The sequence below is a fragment of the Acomys russatus genome, chromosome 5 (assembly GCF_903995435.1).
Source record: "Acomys russatus chromosome 5, mAcoRus1.1, whole genome shotgun sequence".
Taxonomy (NCBI): Eukaryota; Metazoa; Chordata; class Mammalia; order Rodentia; family Muridae; genus Acomys; species Acomys russatus.
The window spans coordinates 7,011,726-7,033,397 of NC_067141.1; the positions used below are offsets into that span (position 1 = coordinate 7,011,726).

The window sequence follows — 21,672 nt, forward strand, 5'->3', positions numbered from 1 at the left end:
GCTCTTGAGAGACAGAGGCAAGGGGATGGGGAGTTCTTAGAAAATCCAAATCTCTTATTTTCTGATGTGTAGCATTTCCTTCTAGTTATGAGTACAGTACATGGATCACATCAGTGTTAGCAACACCTGTGATTCTGGGTTGAGTCGGGTGACACAGACCCAGGCCCCGCATTGGGGCTCAGAAATGGATCACTTGAGGCCAATAGTTCAAGACAAGCCTGGAAAAACTCTGACCAAAACAAAACAAAACTCTCTAAAGTAAGACTGACTCTGGAGGAAAGGACTCCAGATGCCTGTCCATCACGTCCTTGCTCTCCATAGCTCCCCACACTCATCCGCCCTTGCACCACTGCTGGAGCTTACTGTGAATACTGTTGCTAAGTCATAGGTTTGCTTTAAAAATATTTTCATGGCCGTATCTCAATCATTAGCTTACTTTGTGATCATATCTATTTTAATTTTTGAAAAAAAAATTTTTTTTTTTTTGGTTTTTCGAGACAGGATTTTTCTGTGTAGCCTGTGTAGACCAGGCTAGTCTCAAACTCACAGGAATCCACCTGCCTCTGCCTCCCGAGTGCTGAGATTAAAGATTAAAGGTGTGCACTGGCACCACTCAGCTGCTACTCTTTTTTTTTTTTTTTTTTTTTTTTTTTTTGAGACAAAAATTTCAGTGGTGCTGGGCTGGCCTTAAACTCCTCAGTGGAAGTGATCCTTGCACCCCAACCTCCCAGTAGTAGAGACTCCAGATACATGAGGCAAAGTCTAGCTGGCCTCACACTCAAAATGTTCCTGCTTTTGCCTCCTGAGCACGCACTACTATACCTGGCTCTGCTATCTATAAATACTGTATCTTTGGCGAACCCCTAAATCTCCCTAGGTGCCAGTTTATTTTCCTGAAAAGTGAGGTTAAAGAGGACGTCCCTGAATGGATTGAGAGGAGACACAAGGCACGGGGGAGGCAGCTTACGGTGGTTGGGTTTTTTTGTTTTGTTTTGTTTTGTTTTTGTTTTATGTTTTGTTTTGTTTGTCAAGCTGACACAAATTAGAGAGACCTGGGAAGAGGGAAACTCAACCGAGCAATTGCTTCCAACCAATTAAGCTGGAGGGACATTTTCTGGGCTAATGATTGATGTGGAAGGGTCCAGACCGCTGTGGGCAGTGCCATCCCAAGCAGGTGGTCCTGGGGTGCATAAGGAAGTAGGCTGGGTGAGCCAGTAAGATGCGCTCTTGTGTTCCCCTCAGAGTCTGCGTCAAGCTCTGAGCTTGAGTTCTCGCCTCCACTTCCCTCAATGATAGACTGTAAGCTACAAGATGAAGTAAGCCCTCTTCTCCCAGAGTTGCTTTGGTCATGGTGTTTATCAGAGCTACGGAAAGCGGGCCAGCAGCCAGCTCTCCTCCATGGTGTCTGCCTGAGCTCCCACACTTGAGTTCCCCCCTCCCTTCTTCCCTCAATGACTGGAGCAGGGGAGTCGAACAAGCCCTTCCCTCTCCCAAGCTGGCTTTAGAGTTCTCTGAAAGAAACAGAACGGAAACTAACATGGCTCTTCCCTTGATCTAAGGGTGGTACTTAATCAACCTTGAGCACTTCCCACGCCACGCTCAGAAGCCACTCGCACAGACGCCCATCTTGAGGAGGTCCACCCCCCCCACGGCGGCGGGCGGGCTCTGATCTGGCATGCTGCCTCTGCCTCTCCTGACCTTGCACACCGACATCTGGTTGGTGGTGAGGGTCCCTGTTTTGTCAGAACAGATGACAGAGGTACAGCCCAGGGTCTCCACAGAGGGCAAGCTCCTCACGATGGCGTTCTTCTTTGCCATCCGGCGGGTACCCAAGGCCAAGCAGGTGGTGATGACAGCAGGAAGCCCTATGGGGGACAGAGATGGTGTTGGCAAACAAAGCCAAGACGAGGGAGACCTCGTGTGGTCGCCACATGACCGCCGCCAAAGCTGTCAGGTCTCTCCCCATGGGACCCGCCATTGTTACTTTCTCTGGAAACAGTCTTTGCCGAGGAGACAGCAGATGAACAAGGGCTGGCCGTCTTACCTTCTGGGATGGCCGCCACGGCCAAGGCCACAGCAATCTTGAAGTAGTAAATGGCCCCCCGGAACCAGGAGCCCCCATGGACAGGGTCGTTGAAGTGGCCAATGTTGATAAGCCAGACAGCCACACAGATGAGAGAGATGACCTTGGACAGCTGCTCCCCAAATTCGTCGAGCTTCTGCTGCAGCGGGGTCTTGTCCTGCTCAGTAGCAGCCATTTGGTCTCGGATTTTGCCAATCTCAGTGCTCACGCCAGTGGTGGCCACGATGCCCACGGCCTTGCCGGCTGCAATGTTGGTGCCCTGGGAAGGCAAGGAAGGGACAGGGTCAGGCAACAGGCGATGCTTGCGCTATAAGCTGGGGGCCCTTATATCTCCTTCCTCTGGCATGCTTCCCTCCTCCAGCCCGGTCCTCTGGCCGGCTGTGTGACCGCTTACCGAGAAGAGCATGTTCTTCTTGTCCTGGTTGACAGCTCGGGGGTCAGGGACAGGGTCTGTGTGCTTGATGACAGATACAGACTCTCCTGTAGAGAAAGGGCCGAAGAGTTGGCAGGTGCTGTCATGTGCCTCTCTTTAGCATTCTGGCCCCTCCCGATCAGCAAGCGAGCACTCCTGCAGAGGTCTTGCCTCTGGAGGAAGGCGCGTGGGACAAATAGGAAGCCCACTGCCTTTAGAGCATGTGACTTTGATGGCTCGACTCCCATTTGCTCCCTCTCTTTAGCATTCTGGCCCCTCCCGATCAGCAAGCGAGCACTCCTGCAGAGGTCTTGCCTCTGGAGGAAGGCGCGTGGGACAAATAGGAAGCCCACTGCCTTTAGAGCATGTGACTTTGATGGCTCGACTCCCATTTGCTCCCCATGTCCTGGTGAAAATGAAATAAGCCAGTGGGTGTGGAGCATCTGGCTACAGTGTATCGTGTTCCTAGGAGACAGAAGTCCCCAGTACTGGTGTGCCCTCTCCACCAAGGACAGGGGCTCAGGTCCTCCTGCTGTGGGCCCAGTTTACAGTGTTTCCCTCCCAGAATTTAAAGTGTATCCATAGTCCACAGTCTATCTTAGAATCCCTCATACTAGGGCTTTTCGGGATGTTGGAGAAGATGCGGCAGTTTGTGACAAGGATGATTTCCTATGCCCATATAGGTGTAGGGCAAAGGCTCTACGGAAAGTGGTCATAAACATCCTCTCCCACGCCCCTTGTGACAGAACGAAGGCCATGCCACACGGATGACACTGCCTCAGAACCAGAAAGAGGTCTCACTGCGGGATGTCCTCCTGCACCCACCCAAGATCTATTCCACGTGTGACTACCTAGCTCCTCCCTCATTACACCCTCCCGTCTGAGTCAGCCTACCTGTCAGGATGGACTGGTCGACCCGCAGGGTGGTGGATTTGATGGAGAGGATGCGGATGTCTGCGGGGACTTTGTCCCCAACTGCAGGGAGAGGAGGGGGTTCAGTTGGGAACGGACTTCACTTTCTTTTTTTTTTTTTTTTTTTTGGTTTTTCGAGATAGGGTTTCTCTGTGTAGCCTTGGCCAGCCTGGACTCACTTTGTAGACCAGGCTGGCCTCGAACTCACAGCGATCCGCCTGCCTCTGCCTCCCGAGTGCTGGGATTAAAGGCGTGCGCCTCCACGCCCGGCCACGGACTTCACTTTCTTCCCAATCTCTGTCTCCTTCATCATCCATCCTAGAGCATCCAGCCCTGCCTTTCATAGGCCCCCAGGCTCTATCCCACTCTAGCCCCACCTGCCGTGAGCCTGTAAAGGGGACGCTCTCTCGAACCTCCTGGCGTGAGGTGTGTGCTCATTAAAATGTACTCTCAACAAGTGAAAGGAGAATTAGGGACAAGGCAGCTAGAACTGAGAAAGGGAAAAGCAAGGGGAAGGCAAAGAAGGAAATGTAATTTTGTAACGCAGAGAAAAGAGGGCGACTCGGAGGATCAGAGAGCAAGGCCGATGACGCTCAGGATAACCAGGCCAAGTGAGGGTGGAAGTGGAGCATCCCCAACTGCAGCTCAGGGCTTCACAGCGGGGAAGTGGGAGATAGACTGTGAGAGAACCTTGGGAGGAGCAGAGGGGGGGCACTCTGCCAGACCAGACACTTTTTTGGGGGACACACACACACACATACACACACCTCCTCAGGCCTCTGCCTAAAGCCACCTTGGTCCCATGAGTGGAACTGGGGCAAAGTTCACTTGCTTTCCTTCTTCTTGGTTTCTAAGGTCCCTCCTCCTCCAGTGCCAGAGCAAGCACGAGGGAAGAGGTCAACAATGGGGTCAGACAGACACCCTTGTCACTGAAGCCCGAGTAGTATTTTTAGACATTCATGGCACTGACCCCAAACTGTCACCATAGCAGGACGGCCCTGTAATGGAGCTGAGGGTCTGTAGCCCACCAGCTTCCCATCCTGCCCTTCTCCTGGTGGTAACATGGTGCAGAGGGTGACAAAGTATGAGGGACTAGGGACTAGAAATACACATTGGCCAAGCTGGGGACCTAGGGAGGTGGAAAGTCCTGCTCAGGGCAAATATAAAAAGCGCTGAAGGGGGCAGAATCCTAGTAATCTTAGCTACCCAGCCGCACCCCTCCCTGAGCCGGCATTAAGTGTCCCTGAGGGGGCAGGGCCCTCCTTGAGTGCCCTCCTCATAGGTCCTGTGTTCCCAGCAGGGAGAGGACTAGGAGTTACCCTTACATGGTGGTGGGGGTTGTCATCCACCCCCACCCCCCACTCCCTTCTGCTTTCATTCCTTCCCGCTTTGAAAGGCCTCAAGGACACTGAGGGGTCAAGACTGAAAGCTGACCACTCGTGGGTGGAAGGCGAGGGGAGCCAGGCTCGGGAAGGGGTGGAGACAGGGCCATTGGCAGGGCCTGCCTTCCACCTGTTGCTTGCAAGTGTTGGCTGAGAGGAGGGGGGACGGGGGTCTGTCTGCTGCCTTGGGGACAGGACTAGATGTTCCTATTGAGACTCTAGTAGGGAGAAATGCTGTGGCTCGAGTGTCCTGAAGTGACCCCTGAGGAGTCCGGGAAGGAGAAGCAAAGACGCCACCACCCTCTTAGATAGCAGGGTCAGGGCTGAGCAGCCCCCTGCTCTCTTCTTGGCCTCAAGACCCAAGGTCTGCCCTCCTGGACCATCCATACTGGCACTCACCAGCCACCTCCACAATGTCCCCAGGGACGATGTCCCGAGCCTTGATCCTCTGCACTGACTTTCTGTCAGCCCTGTAGACCTTCCCCATCTCAGGCTCATATTCTTTCAGGGCCTCAATGGCGTTCTCTGCATTCCGTTCCTGAGGAAAAGAGAGGAGAAGAGCGGAGTCCTGGAGCAGCAGAAGGCTGGTCTGGGTCCATGCAGGAAGAGTGAGGGACACACAGACAGAGGAAGAAGGATTGCGATGCTAGCCAGAAATAGGAACACGGCAGAAAAGACTGGCATATGCGGTTCCGGTTGGCACAAGGAGACATGGACGGAGCCCCACATCACAGCAGTGGTGTGTTTGTGGTAGAAAATGTCACCAGTGGCTACACAAGTGAGAGGGGCATGGGCTAAGAAGAAAGGAATTTAAAAAAGAAAAACAAAAACCAGAAAGCAAGGGACAAGGAAAGTGAAGTGGCGATGTTAGCCCAAGGGGATTAACTAATGCTTTGTTGAGTGCCTACTGTGTGCAGTGAACTTTCATATTCTTTTTCAATCACACCAAGCCGGGCGTGGTGGCGCACGCCTTTAGTCTCAGCACTCGGGAGCAGAGCCAGGCAGATCGCTGTGAGTTCAAGACCAGCCTGGTGTACAAAGTGAGTCCAAGACAGCCAAGGCTACACAGTGAAACCTTGTCTTGAAAAATAAACAAAAACAACAACAAACAAAACAAACAATGACAACAACAAAACAGGAGCTCACTATGTAGCCTTGACTGGCCTGGAACTCTTTATAGACCAGACAGGCCACAAACTCACAGAGCCCTGCCAGCCTCTGCCCCTGTAATTGTGGGACTAAAGGTGTGTGTCACCACATCTGACTTAGTCCCCTTTCCTTTCCTGTCTCTTTGTAGTGGGATTATAAGTGTGTGGCACCCTGTCTAGCTTTTTGTTTTGTTTTGTTTTAAAGACAGAATTTCACATTATGTAGTCTGGGCTAGCCTAGAAGTGGACAGTCTCCTGCCTTTGCCTGTGGAGTGCTGTAGGTCTGTGTCACTCCACTTAGCTTAAAAGCCCTATTTCACAGGTGAGAAAGCAGGCTTGGGGCATGGAGAACTGCCTCAGGGTCACACAGTAAGCAAATGCGTTTTTTTCAGCTCTTTCCAACAGTCATCCATTCCCAACCTGGATGAGGGGACCAGAGTAGTGGGCAAGGCTAGGGAAACGGAGGAGGAGAGGACCGGAAGGGGGCTCAGTGCTCAGACACGAGGGTGGGGAGGGGTGGAAACTAACCTGCCAGACCCCCACAATGGCGTTGGCGATGAGAATCAAGAGGATGACAAAAGGCTCAACAAAGGCAGTGACAGTTTCTTCTCCTTCCTCAAACCAGGCTAGTACCTGAGAGGGGGAAAGGGAGAGCAGCAGGTGGTGACAAAGTCTTTCGGAAGACCACTGCAGAGGCCAGCCGATGTGCCGAGATAAGGGGCCGGTGGAGCGCTGCAGCCCCACATTTATGTGAGGTTCTTCCCACGGCAGGGCCCCGAGCACACATACCCAGCCACCCTGGTGATGCGGAGCAAACAGGCAGACATACACACTTGGGGATTAATGGGGAGTGCTTTCAGGCTTCCCTGACCAAATTATTGGCTTGTAAGCAAAGCTCTGAGACACCCAGGGTCAACCACTCCGACGGCCACAGCCATCCCATAGGGACCCAAGCCCAGTAGGAAAATCCCTATGGTCCTCGGAGGGCCCAGCCCACCCACAGCCCTCCCTTACCACCAAGGCATGGGAGCTCCAATTTCATGAGCGAACAGGAGGGAGGTAGGGTTACAGGCATCCTGCACCCACCCCACCCCAGCTGTTGCCACTGCCAGGCAGCAGCCACAGGCAAATGTCAAGGAGCAAATCTGAGGAGAGGGAAGGGAAGCTCTGCCAGCTGAGGCCCAGGAGTGCATGGGGCCTCCACAGATTTTTTTTTTTAATTCATTAATGAACTAATTGATTAATTAATTTTGTTTTTAGTTTGTTTGTTTGTTTGGTTGGTTTGTTTTGCTTCCTAGGTCTTATTTTCCAGCTAAGATGCCAAAGAAATTCTAAAAGGCAAGATGGACTGTTGGGAAGGAGGGTGACAAGGAGCCAGCAGCAGGGGCTGTGGACACTGGAGATGTAACATGGGGCTGGGGGAAGAGGTAAGGATGCAGAGGAGTAGGCGCCAAGCTCCGGCCCCAGTGGAAGTAGGCTGTGGTAAAGCTGCCTCCTGTGGAGACTGTCGAGGAGTAGGGTGTGGAGGGAGGGCGGTAAGGGCTGGAGGGCACACTGGCAGTTACCCCGGTATCAACAGCACCTTCCCCACTTTCTTTTGGCCATTCAACATTGCAAGCTGGAGAGGGCAGGGCAGGATTGGTAAAACAGAGCGGGGGGGGGGGGGGGGGGGGGGGAGTGAACCAACCAGGGCAGGCTGGGAGTGGTAGTGGCCCCACAGTGGGCACTGCAGACCACACTGAAGCCAGGAACCCTGCACTTAGAGGGTAACCTGAGCCCTTGAAGCGGGGAGGGTGGCTTGGTTTCAGGGTATTGGCTGAGAACACTTTCAGGGCTTAAAATAAACTGTCTCTGCTGGGGAGGAAGCAAATTAGCAGGCCACCCCCAGCTGCACCGTGGAGACTAGGGTGTTTAGGGCTTGAATGAGGGCATCTAGGTTGGTAGGAGTCACAGGCGGATCGCAAGCCCCCCCCCCCCCCCCCCCGCATCACACAGCACACATCACACAGCACTTACGAAGGAGATGCAGGCAGCCAGGAGAAGGATCCGCACCAGCAGGTCTTCAAACTGCTCTATCACCAACTCCCACAGGGACTTGCCTGGGGGAAGAGACAAGAAGATGAGTCCCAGGAGTTAAGATCCGAAAGATGAAGTTCTGTGGCTCTGGATGGTCTGGGGTCCAAAGCCTAGAGTGCCCTGCTGGTCTAGGTTGATGGGTAACCCAGCTTGGCATGACAGAAAGAGATGAAACAGCCAAAGAGGCGCTTCAGATTGATTGATGGCAATTGTCCTAGGGTTAGGAGGCCTCAAGGAAAAGTGTCTGGAGACCTCAGACACTCGGCTTTGGGAAGGGTCTCTGCCTTTTGGGTAAGGGCTGTGGGTCTGGGTAAGGAAGGCAGGGAGCCAGGAATGAGGCACACAGGAGGGCTCAGGTAACTTACCTTCCTCAGCAGGGAGCTCTAGCCAGGGGAAGAAGAAAAGATAAATTTAGTAGGGTCCTACTACTCTCATGTCCCCCATACCCCAAACTCTATGGCCAAGACAAGAGAAAGAGTCAGGCTATCAAAACGGCATCCGAAGTTCAAGGTCACCCCCATGAAACCTCCCTAATTCCAGATCTTAAAACTCTTTTTAGTACCCTCCTCCTCCTGCAAGAAACAGCCCACGGCCCTGCTAGTCCTTACAGATGCTGAGGAGACAGTTCCCACTGGTAAAGGCAGAAGGGCAGCCTCACCAGCCTCCCCTCTGAGGGGTACTTACCATTGGGGCCGTATTTTTCCAGATGCCGCTTAACTTGGTCTGGGGTAAGGCCGGTGGTCTCGCTCACCCCAAAATAGGACAAACATTCCTCTGTGGACTTGGAGTGTGCGGCCTCCATTGTGCTCCCTTCTTGGGGGCCCGGGGGGCGATGTATTCCTTCTTAAGGGCCTCTCACTTGTGGGGGGACTTCTTCAGCGTGTCCACCTGCCTATTGATTTGGGCGTCTTCCTTTTTCTTGCCTGCCCCCCCCAAGACTCTTCTTCCTTCTACAAAGTTCTGACCCCAGTCCCACTTGCAGCAGCCGGCCACCCCCCCAGCCCCCAGCTGGTCCTTATGAGGGAGTAGGGGGGGAGCAGGCTCCCCCTTCCCCCAGATCAGGGATTGGCTGGCTGAGACCCCAGCAGGAGGGGTCAGAAGAGAGAGACGTTTCTGCTGACAGAGAGAAACAGTAGGGCTGCAGCCTGAGATGTCACTCATGAGGGAAGCAAAGGTGGCCCCAGCCCTAGGGAAGGGGGGGGGGGCAGGGAGTAAATTCACTTTCTGTTATCTGCTGACCCCAGTTGCCTCAACTTCCCCAGTTACACTAAATGCCCAATTCCCAGCTCACCCCACCCAGGTCTCTCCTTAAGCCCTCTCTGCCCGTAGGCCTCATCACTCCTTATCTTTTTCTGTCTTGACCATCCTGAGCCCCTTCCTACTGTCACATTCTCTTCCCCCTGCCTAATGTGTTCAGAGGACAAAGGAGGTACTCCAGGCCTTTGGGGGGGGTGTCAAGTGAGAAGGGAGAGCATCTTTGGGGAAACAGAGGAAGTGGCTCCAGTGAGATCAGGGGAAATAGGGAAGGGAGCCGGTCAAGGGGACAGGGCAGATGGTAACCTTACCCTAGGGAGGGGTTGCTGCAGCCATCAACAAGGGATTTAGTGTCCAGGCCCTGGTAAGCAAAGCCAGGACTGTCTGTCTCTCCTAAACTCCCCCCCGCCACTACCGCTTTAGCTCAGCCTCTGGGAACACAGCCTTTAGCTCCCCCTTGAAACTGCCAGGGAATCCCCCCTGAAGAAAATGGGACACCCAGGCAGCAGCCAGGTAACCCAAGAGGCTACAGAATGTGCTGATGGCAGAGGGGGAGGGATAAGTGTCTCAGGGAGGGGCAAAGGAAGAAGGCTCTCCTTATCCCACACTGGCCTTCAACCCCAGGGGCTTCATGGTTGACCCCCAGAGGCTGGGGGCTCTCAGAAGGTCCGGCCCTGATGCAACAGCCCACAGAGGGATTGAGGCTCAGGCCTGGTAAGAATGTTCTGGAGCTGGGCCTACCCCTTGCCAGAGTGCCCAAGGGCAGGACCCCTGAAGCTAGGTAAAGCAGAGGTTCCAGAGAGGGAGGGAGGGGTAGGCATGAGCAAATGAGGACAGACCAGAGCTAGGAACAGAGACAGCAAAGACTTCCCGAAGTCTGAGGAGAAGAGGGAAAAGAAACAGCAGGGTGCTGGTGGTGGCAGTCAGGTGGGCGGGGCCCCCGGGGGCTGGGTGCAAAGCCACAAGTTGTTGCTGAAGGGCTGGCCTGGGTGTCAGCTTCCTCCGAAAAGCAGCTGCTCCGAGTCACCCTTCCCCACCCGATTCACCATTGGGGCATCTTTTGATTTCCACCAAAGCAGCTGCTGGAAGAGCAGACAGGGTACACGGGCCAGGATGCAAGCAGAGAGGAATGTAAGGCCGAGAAGTTTCCATGAGTAGGGATTAAAAGGTCAATGAGGGGCAGCAGCATTGGAGCCCCTGGAGCACAGGTCTCACCTCTACCTGGGCCTCAGTTTCCCTGAAAAGAACCAAGGGGTACTTCCCACACCAGGGCTCCAGCCCACAGACAGAATGATAGGAGCAGCAGAGCCCAGCAAAACAAAAAGAGGGGCCCCCCTTCTTGTTTGGGGTAAGAGCTGGCCAACATGGATAGACAGAAATGCAGGACTGGACCTCGGATTCATCCTGCCTTCTGCCCAGGCCTGGGGGAGGGGTGAAGTGAGGACAAGGTGTTCCTTCCCGCCCTCTTTTCACAGTTCCCACAAACCCCTCCCTTGAAGTAGAGTCCTGCTGTGACCTGAGGCGAAGGGGCATAGACAATGGGTGACAATGTTGGGGTCACATAAACAGGCATCTCTACCTGGCCCAGGACCCTCCATCTCTGGCCAGAGGCGGGCTCAGCAGCTGTGGAGGCTCGGGCCCTAGCTGGCTTGTCCCCAGCAGTACCTGGAGGAGTGACAGGGGTACTGCCTTCCAGCAGCAGGAATGCCCAAACATGGAGAGGGGGAGTCGGGAGAGCTTCAAAGAAGTTAAGCGAGGAAAGGAGGCGGGCTCTGCAGGACACCCCAGCCAAAGAGGCTCTTTGAGGTTATTCATTTCTACCTCTACCAGCTTCCCAGGCAGGCAAATGCAGGCTGGAGACAGCTACCAGCCCAGATCTGTGGCGAGACACCTTCCTGCACTGTCATCTGTGGTGGGACAGGGCAGAGGAGGCAATTTTACAGACCACTTCTCACTACATCAATGTTGAAGGTGTTTTTGCTCCTGGGTTCGGAGAGGTCTGCCTGTGAAGGGCATGGGGCAGAGCCTGGCCCACTCCTGAGTTCCACAAAGAAAGACTTACAGGGAGTCTCATTGTCTCCTGAGCTCTTCTAGCCAGGACATGGCAGTCTGGGGGTGTCTTTCTGCCCACCCCAGGACAGCAAGTCCTTGAGGGTGGCAAGGCATGGGGAAGGGGAGCCTTTGAGCCCCAGCTGCCATGAGATTAGGGAAGATGAGGCCTCCCACTCTGAGGTGCTACAGCCCTCACTGGCCATTGGCTAGCTCCAACAATCTCACTTGGAGAACACAGCACCCAGGTCTCCAGCTGCCTTCCACCCAACCTCTACCACAGGGCCAATTGAATCCCTAGTCAAAGCCAAGATTTGGGGAGCCCCAGGGATAAGGTAAAGCAAGAGCCAGCAGGCTTCCCCAAGCCAAGCCCCATCCTAGGTAGCCTGTCAGCTCAGCTGTCTCCAGTCCATCTCCCCACAGAACTGACACAAGGCCCAGAATAGCAAGGTCATGAGCGTGGGTAGGTCCTCCTGGAGGTGGGGCAGAGGCTGTTCCACTTTCCCGGGGGGGGGGGGGGGGGGTGAGACAGTGGAAGGTGGAAGGGAGGGTAACACAGTAGGTGGGAGTCTTCAGATCTTGCTTTCCTTCTTGTACCCCTGCCCAGCCCCCAGGCTGGGAAGCTAGGGCACCCCTGTTGGAGAGCATAGATGTCATGCCAAAAGACGTATTCAGGACAGGATCTATATTTAAAAACAGGACTTTGGTGGCGATGGTAGGGATGGCTGCAAACTCCATGCCAACCAAAAGCCCATATCTCAGGGATGCAATCGGTAGGAAAGGGAAATGTGCAGAAGCTGGGACTTGTGACTCTCAAAGGAGGCCTTGTGATGTGTGTGTGGCGTGTGCATGGAACTCAGACGTGTATGAAAGACATGTGTAAAGAGACATTTAGGTCAACCTGTGTCAGCAGCACCAACTAAGATGACACTTCACTTTTCACAGAGGATGCCAAGGCCTAGAGTCGCTTGCCTTCCCCTTTGTCCACACAGCAAAAGAAAGGCAGCACCAGGACTGGGAGCCAGGACTGTCATCCAGGCTCCAGCTTGTCTGACAGAGGGGACAATCATCCTGGCCTTGGGCTCCTCTGCAACCTGGACATGCAACTCCAACTCCATGACTCCAACATTTCCTTCTGCCTACTTTCTTCCTAGGGTAAGAGCTTCTCTCAAAAACAATTCAGTGAGAGATGGCTCAGAGGTTAAGTATGGCAACCACATGGTAGCTCACAAACATCTATAATGTGATCTCATGCCTTCTTCCTGGTATGCAGGTGTACATGCAGGCAGAGCACTGTATACATAATAAATAAATAAATCTAAAAAAAAAAAAGAATCAGTGAAGCGAAGGCCTTTGGTGCCCATAAATCCCATTCAACAGACAAGTTGGTAGGGCGCAGCTCCGCAACCCCTCAGCACACAGGGGCTGAAGCAAGAGGGTCACAAAAGTTGGGTACATAACAACAGAGTCTTAAAAGATAGCTTCACCCTGAACAACAGAATGTGCTGGAAACCCCCAAAGGTACTGTTGAGCTCTGCATTGCAACACTCAGCAGATGCAGGGGACTACAGACGAAAGGACTAGAGTGTGAAAAAGGCTGGCCCCAGGTCCTACTCCAAACATCAGCCACAGCCATTGTGATGGAACTAAGATAAACCTTTTATTTATTTATGCTTTTCCATTTTGTTTAAAACAACAACAACAACCTTAATATAACTGACAGCCCTTCCCCCTCACCCTTGCTTGGGTGGGGGTTATTAGTGGGGAAATAGCCCCCAGAGACGGGGCTGACCATAAGAGCCCCTCAGGGAGGTAATGGAGCCCAAGTCCTTGGCCTTGGGGCAAGGGCACCTGTAGTGTAGTAGCTGGGGACTTGACAGGGCTCTTGAACCTCTACTTGTACCAACATACACACCCTTGGTGACAAGGGTCAGGAAGCATGTGGGGAGGGGACTCCCACTTTCCTCTGTATCCCTACCCAGCCCAGTTTCACAACTTAAGGCTGGGAGCAGGAAAATGGAAGGTGGGCAGGTATCTCACACAAAGGAGTACTGGTTATTAATGGCTCTGGGGTGGCCCCCTTCTTCTCCATTGCCCCCTAGCGGTAGCTGCTGGAGCTGCACCATCAGGGATACCCCCAACTCCCCACCAGAGCCAGCACCACCCTGAGCCTCAGGGGCTAGTGCTATGGCCTCTTCCAATTCAACCACGGGGACCAGCTCAGCCACGGGGACCAGCTCTTCCTGGACCCCTCCACTGCCCGCTTTCTCTTTCTCTTGCCTCTCTTTGGCTGCTGTGGCTGTGGCTGCCGCCACTTCTGGCGCCCCCGACGCCTCTTCTGCCCCAGGATGTGGGGGATCTGTCCATGGAGAGGGTTCAGGGGGCTGGGCTGGGTCATGGGAGGTGCTCCATTCTGGATAGGAATGTTGAGAAGACACACTGATTGTGGACGGAAGTGAGTTCTTGTGGTAGCCTCCCCTTTGCTTGTCCTCCCCAAGGAGCCATTGCTATCTCCCCCAGAGCCCATCTCCTGAGCAACCCCCTCCATGGAAGATGAATCATGGGCGGTGGTGAGAGGACCACACTTACACACAGTCACTCGCTCCGAAGGGCAGGAGGGTGGAGGAGGCATCGGGGTAGCATCGGTCGCCCTCGCACACCCCTGCATGGCTCCCAGCCTGCTCCCGGCCTGGGGGAGGGGGGCAACGTGGGGATAGATGGGATGGTGGGGTGGGGGAAAGTGAGAGATCAGACAGGGACATCAGACATCAAGGGAGGAAGGAGGGGAGCCAGACCATGAATCCCCCAGAAGGTCAAAGACAAGGCCAAGGAGGATGGGTCCAGGAGACAGACAGTGATGGAGTGGAGGGTCCGATGGAATGGGAATGCAGCACCGACTCTCCACTGCCCCTGGCTCCGGGAGGAGCCTCTGCCTGCCTGCAGCCTGTCAGCCTTCTCTGTCCCTTTCAGGCCCCTGCCCAGGCCCCTTGACTGCCCTGTTCCCCACTAACAGGGCCTTTCCTCCAACCCCCCACCCCGTCTTCCTGGCACACACACCTCACTTCTTGGGTGCACGGGCACCTCCTCCCCTGCAGACCTGCTCTGCTCACCCTGCTGCCGCTGGGAGGGCACATAGCTGACAAGGACAACATCACTGGAGCCTCCAGACTCCAGGGGGATGGGGTGCACCCGGAAGTGCTCAAGCATATCGAAAATGGACTGGAACCACAGATGTTGGACCCGGCACTGACCCTCCTCGTTCAGTGACAAGCGCAGGTGCTGAGGGCAGGATGAGCAAGTGAGGAGGGAGGTCAGGTCCCTGTCAGTTGTCAGTCCATCCTCCCCTGTACAGTGGCATTCCCAGGTCCACCCAAACACTGCCAAACAGAGCTCTCCTTCAAGGCCACTCACCTTGGCCTTGCCCTGGAAGTTGAAAGTGAGGACATATTCACCACGTCTTGTCTCACTCTGACGTACCAAGAAGACACCATGTGAGCCAGTACCTCCTTCCAGCACTAACTGGGCAGCCTTGAGTCGAGAGAGCATGCCGTGGAACCAAGGATAGCCTGAGAGGGGCTGATCCCCCTCACCTCCCTCTGACTCCCCCTGGAACAGGAATGACCCTTCAGGAAGGAGAGAGAAAACCAAGGCATCAGAGGCTTCTCCCTAGCCTTGTTTTCCCCTTGAGACACCTCTTCCCCAGACAGCTGCAATACAGCACCACAAACCAAAGACAAATACACATGCATCCAATACCTGTGGCTGCTTCCGGAGTGTCCAGGGGAGGGTAGGGGGTTGAGAGGGGATGAACTGTCCCTGCTGGGGGCCCCTCCTCAATAGGAATGCGAGGGGGCAATTCTGGAGGAAGCAGTTCCATTGAGTCAAAATGGGAGGCAGCAATGGAGGCAGAGCTAGGGGAGAAGGACGCTGACGGCCGGTCTGAGAGGCCCCCATAAGCTCCTGAGAGAAAACAGAGGCCTAACTGAGAATGCCACAGGTTCGTCTCCAGAAGGCCTGGGCTCCTGTCATCTCCCCGTTGGCTGTCCACTTGTGTGCCCAGCCCCCGCACACCTCTGGAGTGACCCTGATGGATTGTTACAAGGTTCTGACTTACACTGCTTGCACTGCTGAGGGGCCATGGTTATTTCGAGGAGGTCCTAGAATCCAAATGTGCCTATGTCTTTTCTGAATCAACAGCTGAAAGATTATTGCAATGGTTGGTGGGGTGAGGGATAGAAGCACTGAAAATTGTCCACATTAGAAAGGAGCCCTCTGTTTAGACTAGGAAAAACTACCAACTTGAAGCACATCAAAAATTCTTGTCAGGAGGAACACTCCTGTCCCAAGCCCACAGAAGGCTGAGGCTGGAGGCTCGCAGGAGCCTAAAGCACACAAAAGAGCTGGGAACATGCTTCAGTGATAGTGCTTGCCTGGCAAGAGCCAGGCCCTGGGTTCAATCATCAGTGACAAAAGGAAAAAACCAAAAAACCAAAAAAAATCACCTTCCTCTTTCCTGCTAAGCCTTCAGGACAAGTCAACTTGCTTTTTACTTGTACTGCACTGAGCTCTTCCCGTCAGTCAGCTCAGCCCATCTACTTTCCAAGCGTCCTGGCACTGCCTATGCCAGCTTTCAGCAAAGGCCCTGGCTTCCTTGAAGCTACAGTCTTCTCTCCCCTCAGGAGAGCATTCTGTCTATGCCATCTCCTTGCTCTCTCCCTCCTGAGTTCCCAGGATGCTCCCTGCTTGGGCTGCTCAGAGGCCACTAAGCTCAGAGGACCCTGTTTTGGAGACCTGCATTTTATTGGGACTAACGTCTTACCCATTCAGTTACAGTGAATCCATGGAGACCAAGGAACCCATTTGAAACACCTGTGTTCCGCACCCACCCCAGAGCCCAGCCTGCAGCCAGGGATGCACTAGGGCCTGACTGAACTTCTGTCAAACTTCAAGCCCAGGCCAGCAACCATTGCCATGGTGCTTAGAAAACAGGCGTATCAGGAACTAAGTTAGCATTGCCCATCTTTGTTGGCAAACTCAGGAAATCCATTTCCTCCCTGTGGTCTTGCTACATACAATCTGATGTAAGGTCTATGCTGGCTCTAACAATCCCAGCCTATGATAACTCTTCGTTGACTGAATGCAGGCCGTGTGCTAGGCGCGATGAAGCCGAAACTCAGAACCAGCGGTCAGGAGCAGGGGCAGAGCAGATGCAGTCCAGGGTGGGCTGGGCCAGACAGATGCATGAGTTTTTGCTCAGGCCAAAAGAAAAGATGCAAAGGCCACTGACACACACTGAGATGTGCGACAAGACTAAAACAAAGATGCCCACGGACTCTTCTGGAAATTTGCAAAACAGAAGTGTTACTTTCAGAGTGGTGGCCTAGAGGAAGGAGGCTGAGTGTGAAAGGTTAGATAGGAGTCTCGTGGGGCCATGCAAGGTAGTGAGAGTTATGGTCTTACATGGCAGACAATGAGCTAAAAGTACATGGTATGTTTAGAGACCCAGAACAAGCAATCGGTAGGTTGTAGGGAGAGAGCTAGGGGAGCAGGGGCCTGGCCCAACAGCTGGTGAGGACTCTACCTTACCCTGTGACAGGCGGTCGTTACTCTCACTGGGTCCCAGCAGCAGATCTTGGCTGGGCAGACTCTCTGAATGATTCAGGCAGGGCAACTCCAGGCTGTCTGTGTTATCCTTTGTGAGGAAGGAGGTCCCAGGGGCCAAGGGAAGGGTCATGGGACGGGGGCTGATAGCAGGGCAGGGTCTACAAAAACAGGGAAAACGGTGCTGGGGAAAGTCACCAGGAAAGAGACACAAGGCTGCTCCCCTACCCATGTGTAGATGCCCTCAGGGAGAGGAAAGCTTCTTACCCTGGGCTTAGGCACTCTTGGATGTCAGACACCCAGGCCTTCACATGAAGGGCATCAGTTGTCTCCAGGATGTACTCTGAAGGGCCTTCTACCTAAAGGGCCAAGACATGGGGCTACAGCCAGGGCAGAGGGTAGGAGGCCTACAGGCCACACCCAACCCTAAGTAACAGAAGAAGCCCCAGCCCCAGGAGCAGAGCCTGCCCGGACACACATTCTTCCTGCTGCTGCAGACACTTGCCTAAGTCCATCAAGAGCATTCTCTCAAGCACAAGTACTTTCTGGGAGCAGAGCTTGGGGCTCCTACCTTAACCACAAATGTGTTCTCCCGGTCAGGCATCTCTAGGGCTGTGGCTGTGCGGACATCAGTAATAGTAGAGCAGGGAATGCTGAGGCGAGGCCGAGATGCCTAGATGAGAAAGGGGTTAGGAATTGGCCTTTTAAACCAGGCGTGGTAGCGCACGCCTTTAATCCCAGCACTCGGGAGGCAGAGGCAGGCGGATCGCTGTGAGTTCGGGGCCAGCCTGGTCTACAAAGTGAGTCCAGGACAGCCAAGGCTACACAGAGAAACGCTGTCTCAAAAAAAACAAAACAAAAACAAACAAGCAAAAAATCCCAGCACTTGGGAGGCAGAGGCAAGTGGATGACTCTGAGTTTGAGGCCAGCCTGTCTACAAAGCGAGTCTAGGACAGCCAAGGATACAAAGAGAAACCTGTCTCGAAAAAAAAAAAAATTGGTGTTTTGGTGTGTCAAGGCCAACTGTCCCTCCCTCAACTCACCCACCTTTCCTTCCTAGGAGAGGTGAAAAAGTCATAGTCCTTTGGTCTCAGATGCCCCCATGGCAACTGAGAGCACACAGTCAGCACTGACCCCAGGACACCATGTAATGGGCTAGTCAACTCCATGGTCACCTGCAGAGCTGAGCAACTCTGCAACCACTGTCCGTTCCTGCTACCCACCCTCCTGTCGGCTCACCTTCGGTGGCACGAAGAACTCCAAGCGGCTTCCTCCTCCTCCTTCTCCTTCACTCCGGAGCAGTAAGCGACACTTCTGCCACTGAGGCTGCCCTCCTGCCCCTGAGGTCAGCCCAGCTGCCCCTCCTCCACGGCCCACTCCTGCAGGGTCAGGGGCAGCCTCTCCAGCCCCCATGAAATTCAGCAGTTCTTCCCTCTGTACCATCCCTGCTCCGTCCTTCAAGGTTCCCCCTCCACGACTTAGTCTGAGCCTCTCAAAGCGGTGAGTCCATCTCTCCCCAGGGGAGGCGCCATCACTAGCCAATGCCCTACCAACTGTCCCGGCACCACCAGAGGAGTTGGAGTTGCTGTTTCCACCTAGCACTGGAGGGCTGGATGTAGTCTCCAGAGGCCCAGCTGGGGAGGGAGAGTCAACAGCCCCCCGCCACTGCAGGATGCCTCGTACAGAACCTCTGACTGAGCGACCCACCGAACGGAGGGAGAAGCGTTTCTTGAGCTTCGGCTTTGAGGATGTTGTAGAGGAAGAAGAGACTGAAGAAGGAAGTGGGCCAGCCAGGTCCTCAGAAGATCGAGAAGGGCCCAACACTGCCAGGGGCCCACCCACCCTGCAGGTCTCAAGGTCATGTGGTGGTGGGCTCTCTACACCAGGGCTCAATGGGGCCAAGACAGGTGGAGAGAGTGAACCTGAGGCCCTGGCCACCTCAGCTTCGAAGTGCTGCAGGAAGAGCTCGGCAAAACGGCCCGAAAAGGCAGCCTCTGCTCCAGGCTCTGCATATTGCGGGTGGGAGGCCAGGTAGAGGCGGAAACGGCGGGCAAGATCCAGGGCAGCAGCCCTCGCATGGGACTCACAGAACTCTTGCCAGCTTGGGGGAGGGGGTGCTGGCAGTGCTGGCGGAGAAGGGAAGGCCCCATCCTCCGGGGACGGGGCACCATTCATGATGGGCCCCAGGAGGAGGACAAGGGGAGCCTGTGGGGAGGAGCGGCAGACAAGGAAGCTGCCAGAAGACGCGGGGTGAGCGGCCACAGCTGCAAAAGGAAGAAAGAGGCATATATATTGAGTCACTGCCCAGGTGACAATGGCTTAAGTCCCAGCCCAAGCCAGAGACTCCCATATGGACTCCTCAGAGGGCAGCGGGGGAAAGAGAACTAAACTGTTTTGCTCTCCTCAAAATCAACCCCACACACACCCCAGGGATGAGGGATGCTAGGTCCACCCTGCATTTTTCCTGCTACCTCTGCCACCACTCTCCCTGTTGTGGGATCCCAGAGCAAAAGCCTCTTACGTCACAGAGCAAGCACTCTTACAGATCCCCTTGTCCTTTCTCAAAGACAAAGCCTTCCCTGACTATCACACACTTTTCATATGCCATTCCAGAGGGTTCCATGGGTCATTTTACCTTCCCTTAGAAAACTTAATAACCTCTTACAGATGAGGAAACAGAGACTCAAACACATCCCAGAGCCAGAGTCTACTATATCTCGCACTACACAGTTCTAGCTTCTAGGCACTTGCTGGACCAACCTCACCCATGGCTCCCACTGCTGTTCTCAGGGGACCAAAAGGGTGCAGGGATTTAGAGACCTGTCTTCCAAGCTGATGCTACAACCCAGCACTTAAGCCCTGCGTGGAGACTCAGAGTGACTTAAGACCAGTCTCTGGGTTGCCCCTTTGTGTCTAGCGCTGACAGGTAGCAGCACTAGAGAAAAAGAGACGGTGGCTGGGTCAGGGCAAGTCTTTACTGGCCACAGAAGAGAGCTATCACAAGGAGCAGGGCTCACGACTGTTCTCTCCCTGAGGAGTATGCCTGTGAGACTTGGACCGAAGCCCCAGCTCAGCCCACCTGTTAGCTTGGGTGACCCCAGCTATTTTGCATCTGTGGAATACAGCTAATAATCTCTAGCCACTGCAGTTGTCAGGAGAAATGAAGTGACAAGGAACATGTCCGTGCTTGACATAAAGTAAGCACACAAGACACGATTGCCATGTTCACTGTTTGGATGGGGGAAGACATTATTATGGGTCCCATCTGCTCTCTAGGAGAAACTCGAGAAAGGAAGAGCTTCTGAGGGTACCCCAACTCCAAGTCACAACCAGAAAGTGACAGAGCTCTGTATGTAATTTACAACCAGTGGCTCTTTGGTGAATGGTCCTGCCCTAAGATATACTGCAAAGTGACGTCCCTGGACACTATCTGTCTATCCTAACTATCTGTGATGTCAGCCTCCTCATCAAACCTAACAGCCAGGCTGTAACTCAGAGACTCCCCACCCGGCTCCCGCTCCCCTTTTTCCTTGGCCTAAGCCTTACACACTCCGGATGGCTTCAACCACGGGGACAATTCCAAAGCATGGAGAAGCAGCCAGGAGATGCGGGAGTCACAGAGCACGGGGGAACCCGGCCAAGAGGTGCAGGCACAGCAGAGACAGTTTCCAGCCAGAGGCCACCGCGGCTCGCACAGGCCCACCCAGCCCCGTTCAGCCCGCTGACCCTGCGGTTCCTGGCCTGGTGACTCAGTTTCTCTTCTGCCAAGAAGGCTCAGTCACAATTTCCCGGTGCACCTGCCTCTTGGCTTAGTTCTGACATTCCAGAAGGGCGGGTGGTGGAGGGTGCAGGCTGCCCTCCCGGTTTGGACCCTCCGGGCCCCGTGGTCAATCACTCGGACCCGATCCTATTCGCTGGACACCCTCCACATGCCCCGGGGCCAGAGCCTCCGGGAGACTAACGCTATCTGCTGCCCTCTCGGTAGCCAAGCACCCCTCCAGCCCGGAGCCCCCACGCCCACCCCCGCCCAGACTCCTCAGGCGCCAGGGTCGAGTCCCGGAGAGGAAAGAAGCACTTGAAGAGGGGGGTTCCGGTTCCGGTCCCACCTGCATCTCGGTCCCCGGGCTCAGCTCCGGCGGCGGCGGCGGCGGCCGCAGCTCCCGCTCCCTGTGGCCCCCGCCTCCGCGACGAGCTCCCAGCACTCGCTTCTGCGCAGGCGCCGGGACGGGTTTTCCCGACGCGGAAGGAAGCGACCATAGAGAAGAGCCGCAAGAAGGAAGGCACCTTCGGACTCACTTCCGCCATCGTTCTGGGCGCCGAGCTTTCAGGACCCGCCGACGCGGCTCTCACCGGACTCCCGTGGCTTCTGCAATTAGACCTAAAAGGGACCACTGAGGCAGCTATGGGAAGGCGTTCGTTCCCAGACGAGCGTCCTCCGAAGCAAATCGGAGACAAAGGCGAGAAGTCAACCATAGAGAAGCCACTTGAGAGGAAAGAGTAGCCGCCCAGTACGGGAAATCAGCGAGATGATAAAGTTCTTTGAAGAGTTGGCTGATGCCTAGAGCGCCTGGCCCTGCACCGAGGGGGACACGGACACCGCCCCCAGGGAGTTGGGCGAGCGAAGTAGCGGTGACCTTGGGAGGCCGAGTGAGCAGGCGGAACCTGAACTTACGACCTTGGCTTTTCAGAGAAAGGGGGTCCACCTTAGGCGGGAACTAAAGATGGGGCAGCAATAGGGAGGTCAATTTCCGACAT

General features: G+C 54.6%; 2 protein-coding genes across 9 annotated transcripts in view; both read right to left on the minus strand.

Moving 5' to 3' along the window:
- Nucleotides 1-9,017, minus strand: part of Atp2a1 (ATPase sarcoplasmic/endoplasmic reticulum Ca2+ transporting 1) — a 17,424-nt gene extending 8,407 nt beyond the window's left edge. For all 3 annotated transcript variants that reach the window (XM_051145213.1, XM_051145214.1, XM_051145212.1), the window contains exons 1-9: nucleotides 8,698-9,017; nucleotides 8,379-8,396; nucleotides 7,954-8,036; nucleotides 6,466-6,570; nucleotides 5,189-5,327; nucleotides 3,390-3,470; nucleotides 2,478-2,563; nucleotides 2,045-2,342; nucleotides 1,699-1,865 (exon numbers count right to left, since the gene is read on the minus strand). In XM_051145213.1, coding sequence (XP_051001170.1) covers nucleotides 1,699-1,865; nucleotides 2,045-2,342; nucleotides 2,478-2,563; nucleotides 3,390-3,470; nucleotides 5,189-5,327; nucleotides 6,466-6,570; nucleotides 7,954-8,036; nucleotides 8,379-8,396; nucleotides 8,698-8,815 — 1,095 coding nt within the window. In that variant the 5' untranslated portion in view covers nucleotides 8,816-9,017. The remainder of the gene's footprint in view (nucleotides 1-1,698; nucleotides 1,866-2,044; nucleotides 2,343-2,477; nucleotides 2,564-3,389; nucleotides 3,471-5,188; nucleotides 5,328-6,465; nucleotides 6,571-7,953; nucleotides 8,037-8,378; nucleotides 8,397-8,697) is intronic.
- A 3,964-nt stretch (nucleotides 9,018-12,981) lies between these two features.
- On the minus strand, nucleotides 12,982-20,925 carry Sh2b1 (SH2B adaptor protein 1). Of its 6 annotated transcripts, none has more exons than XM_051145226.1 (10): nucleotides 20,464-20,924; nucleotides 18,157-19,181; nucleotides 17,489-17,590; nucleotides 17,185-17,276; nucleotides 16,903-17,078; nucleotides 15,073-15,276; nucleotides 14,728-14,939; nucleotides 14,427-14,595; nucleotides 13,906-14,005; nucleotides 13,564-13,729 (listed from the first exon to the last, which is right to left on the minus strand). In XM_051145226.1, the coding sequence occupies exons 2-10, from the start codon at nucleotides 19,090-19,092 to the stop codon at nucleotides 13,711-13,713; spliced, it is 2,010 nt and encodes a 669-aa protein (XP_051001183.1). In that variant the 5' UTR covers nucleotides 19,093-19,181; nucleotides 20,464-20,924; the 3' UTR covers nucleotides 13,564-13,710. The 6 variants fall into 6 exon arrangements, with proteins under 6 accessions (XP_051001180.1, XP_051001178.1, XP_051001179.1 ...); XM_051145225.1 differs by having other exon boundaries at nucleotides 13,581-13,729; nucleotides 14,374-14,595; nucleotides 20,464-20,925; XM_051145223.1 differs by lacking the exon at nucleotides 13,906-14,005 and having other exon boundaries at nucleotides 12,982-13,729; nucleotides 20,644-20,925.
- Nucleotides 20,926-21,672: the final 747 nt, after the last annotated feature.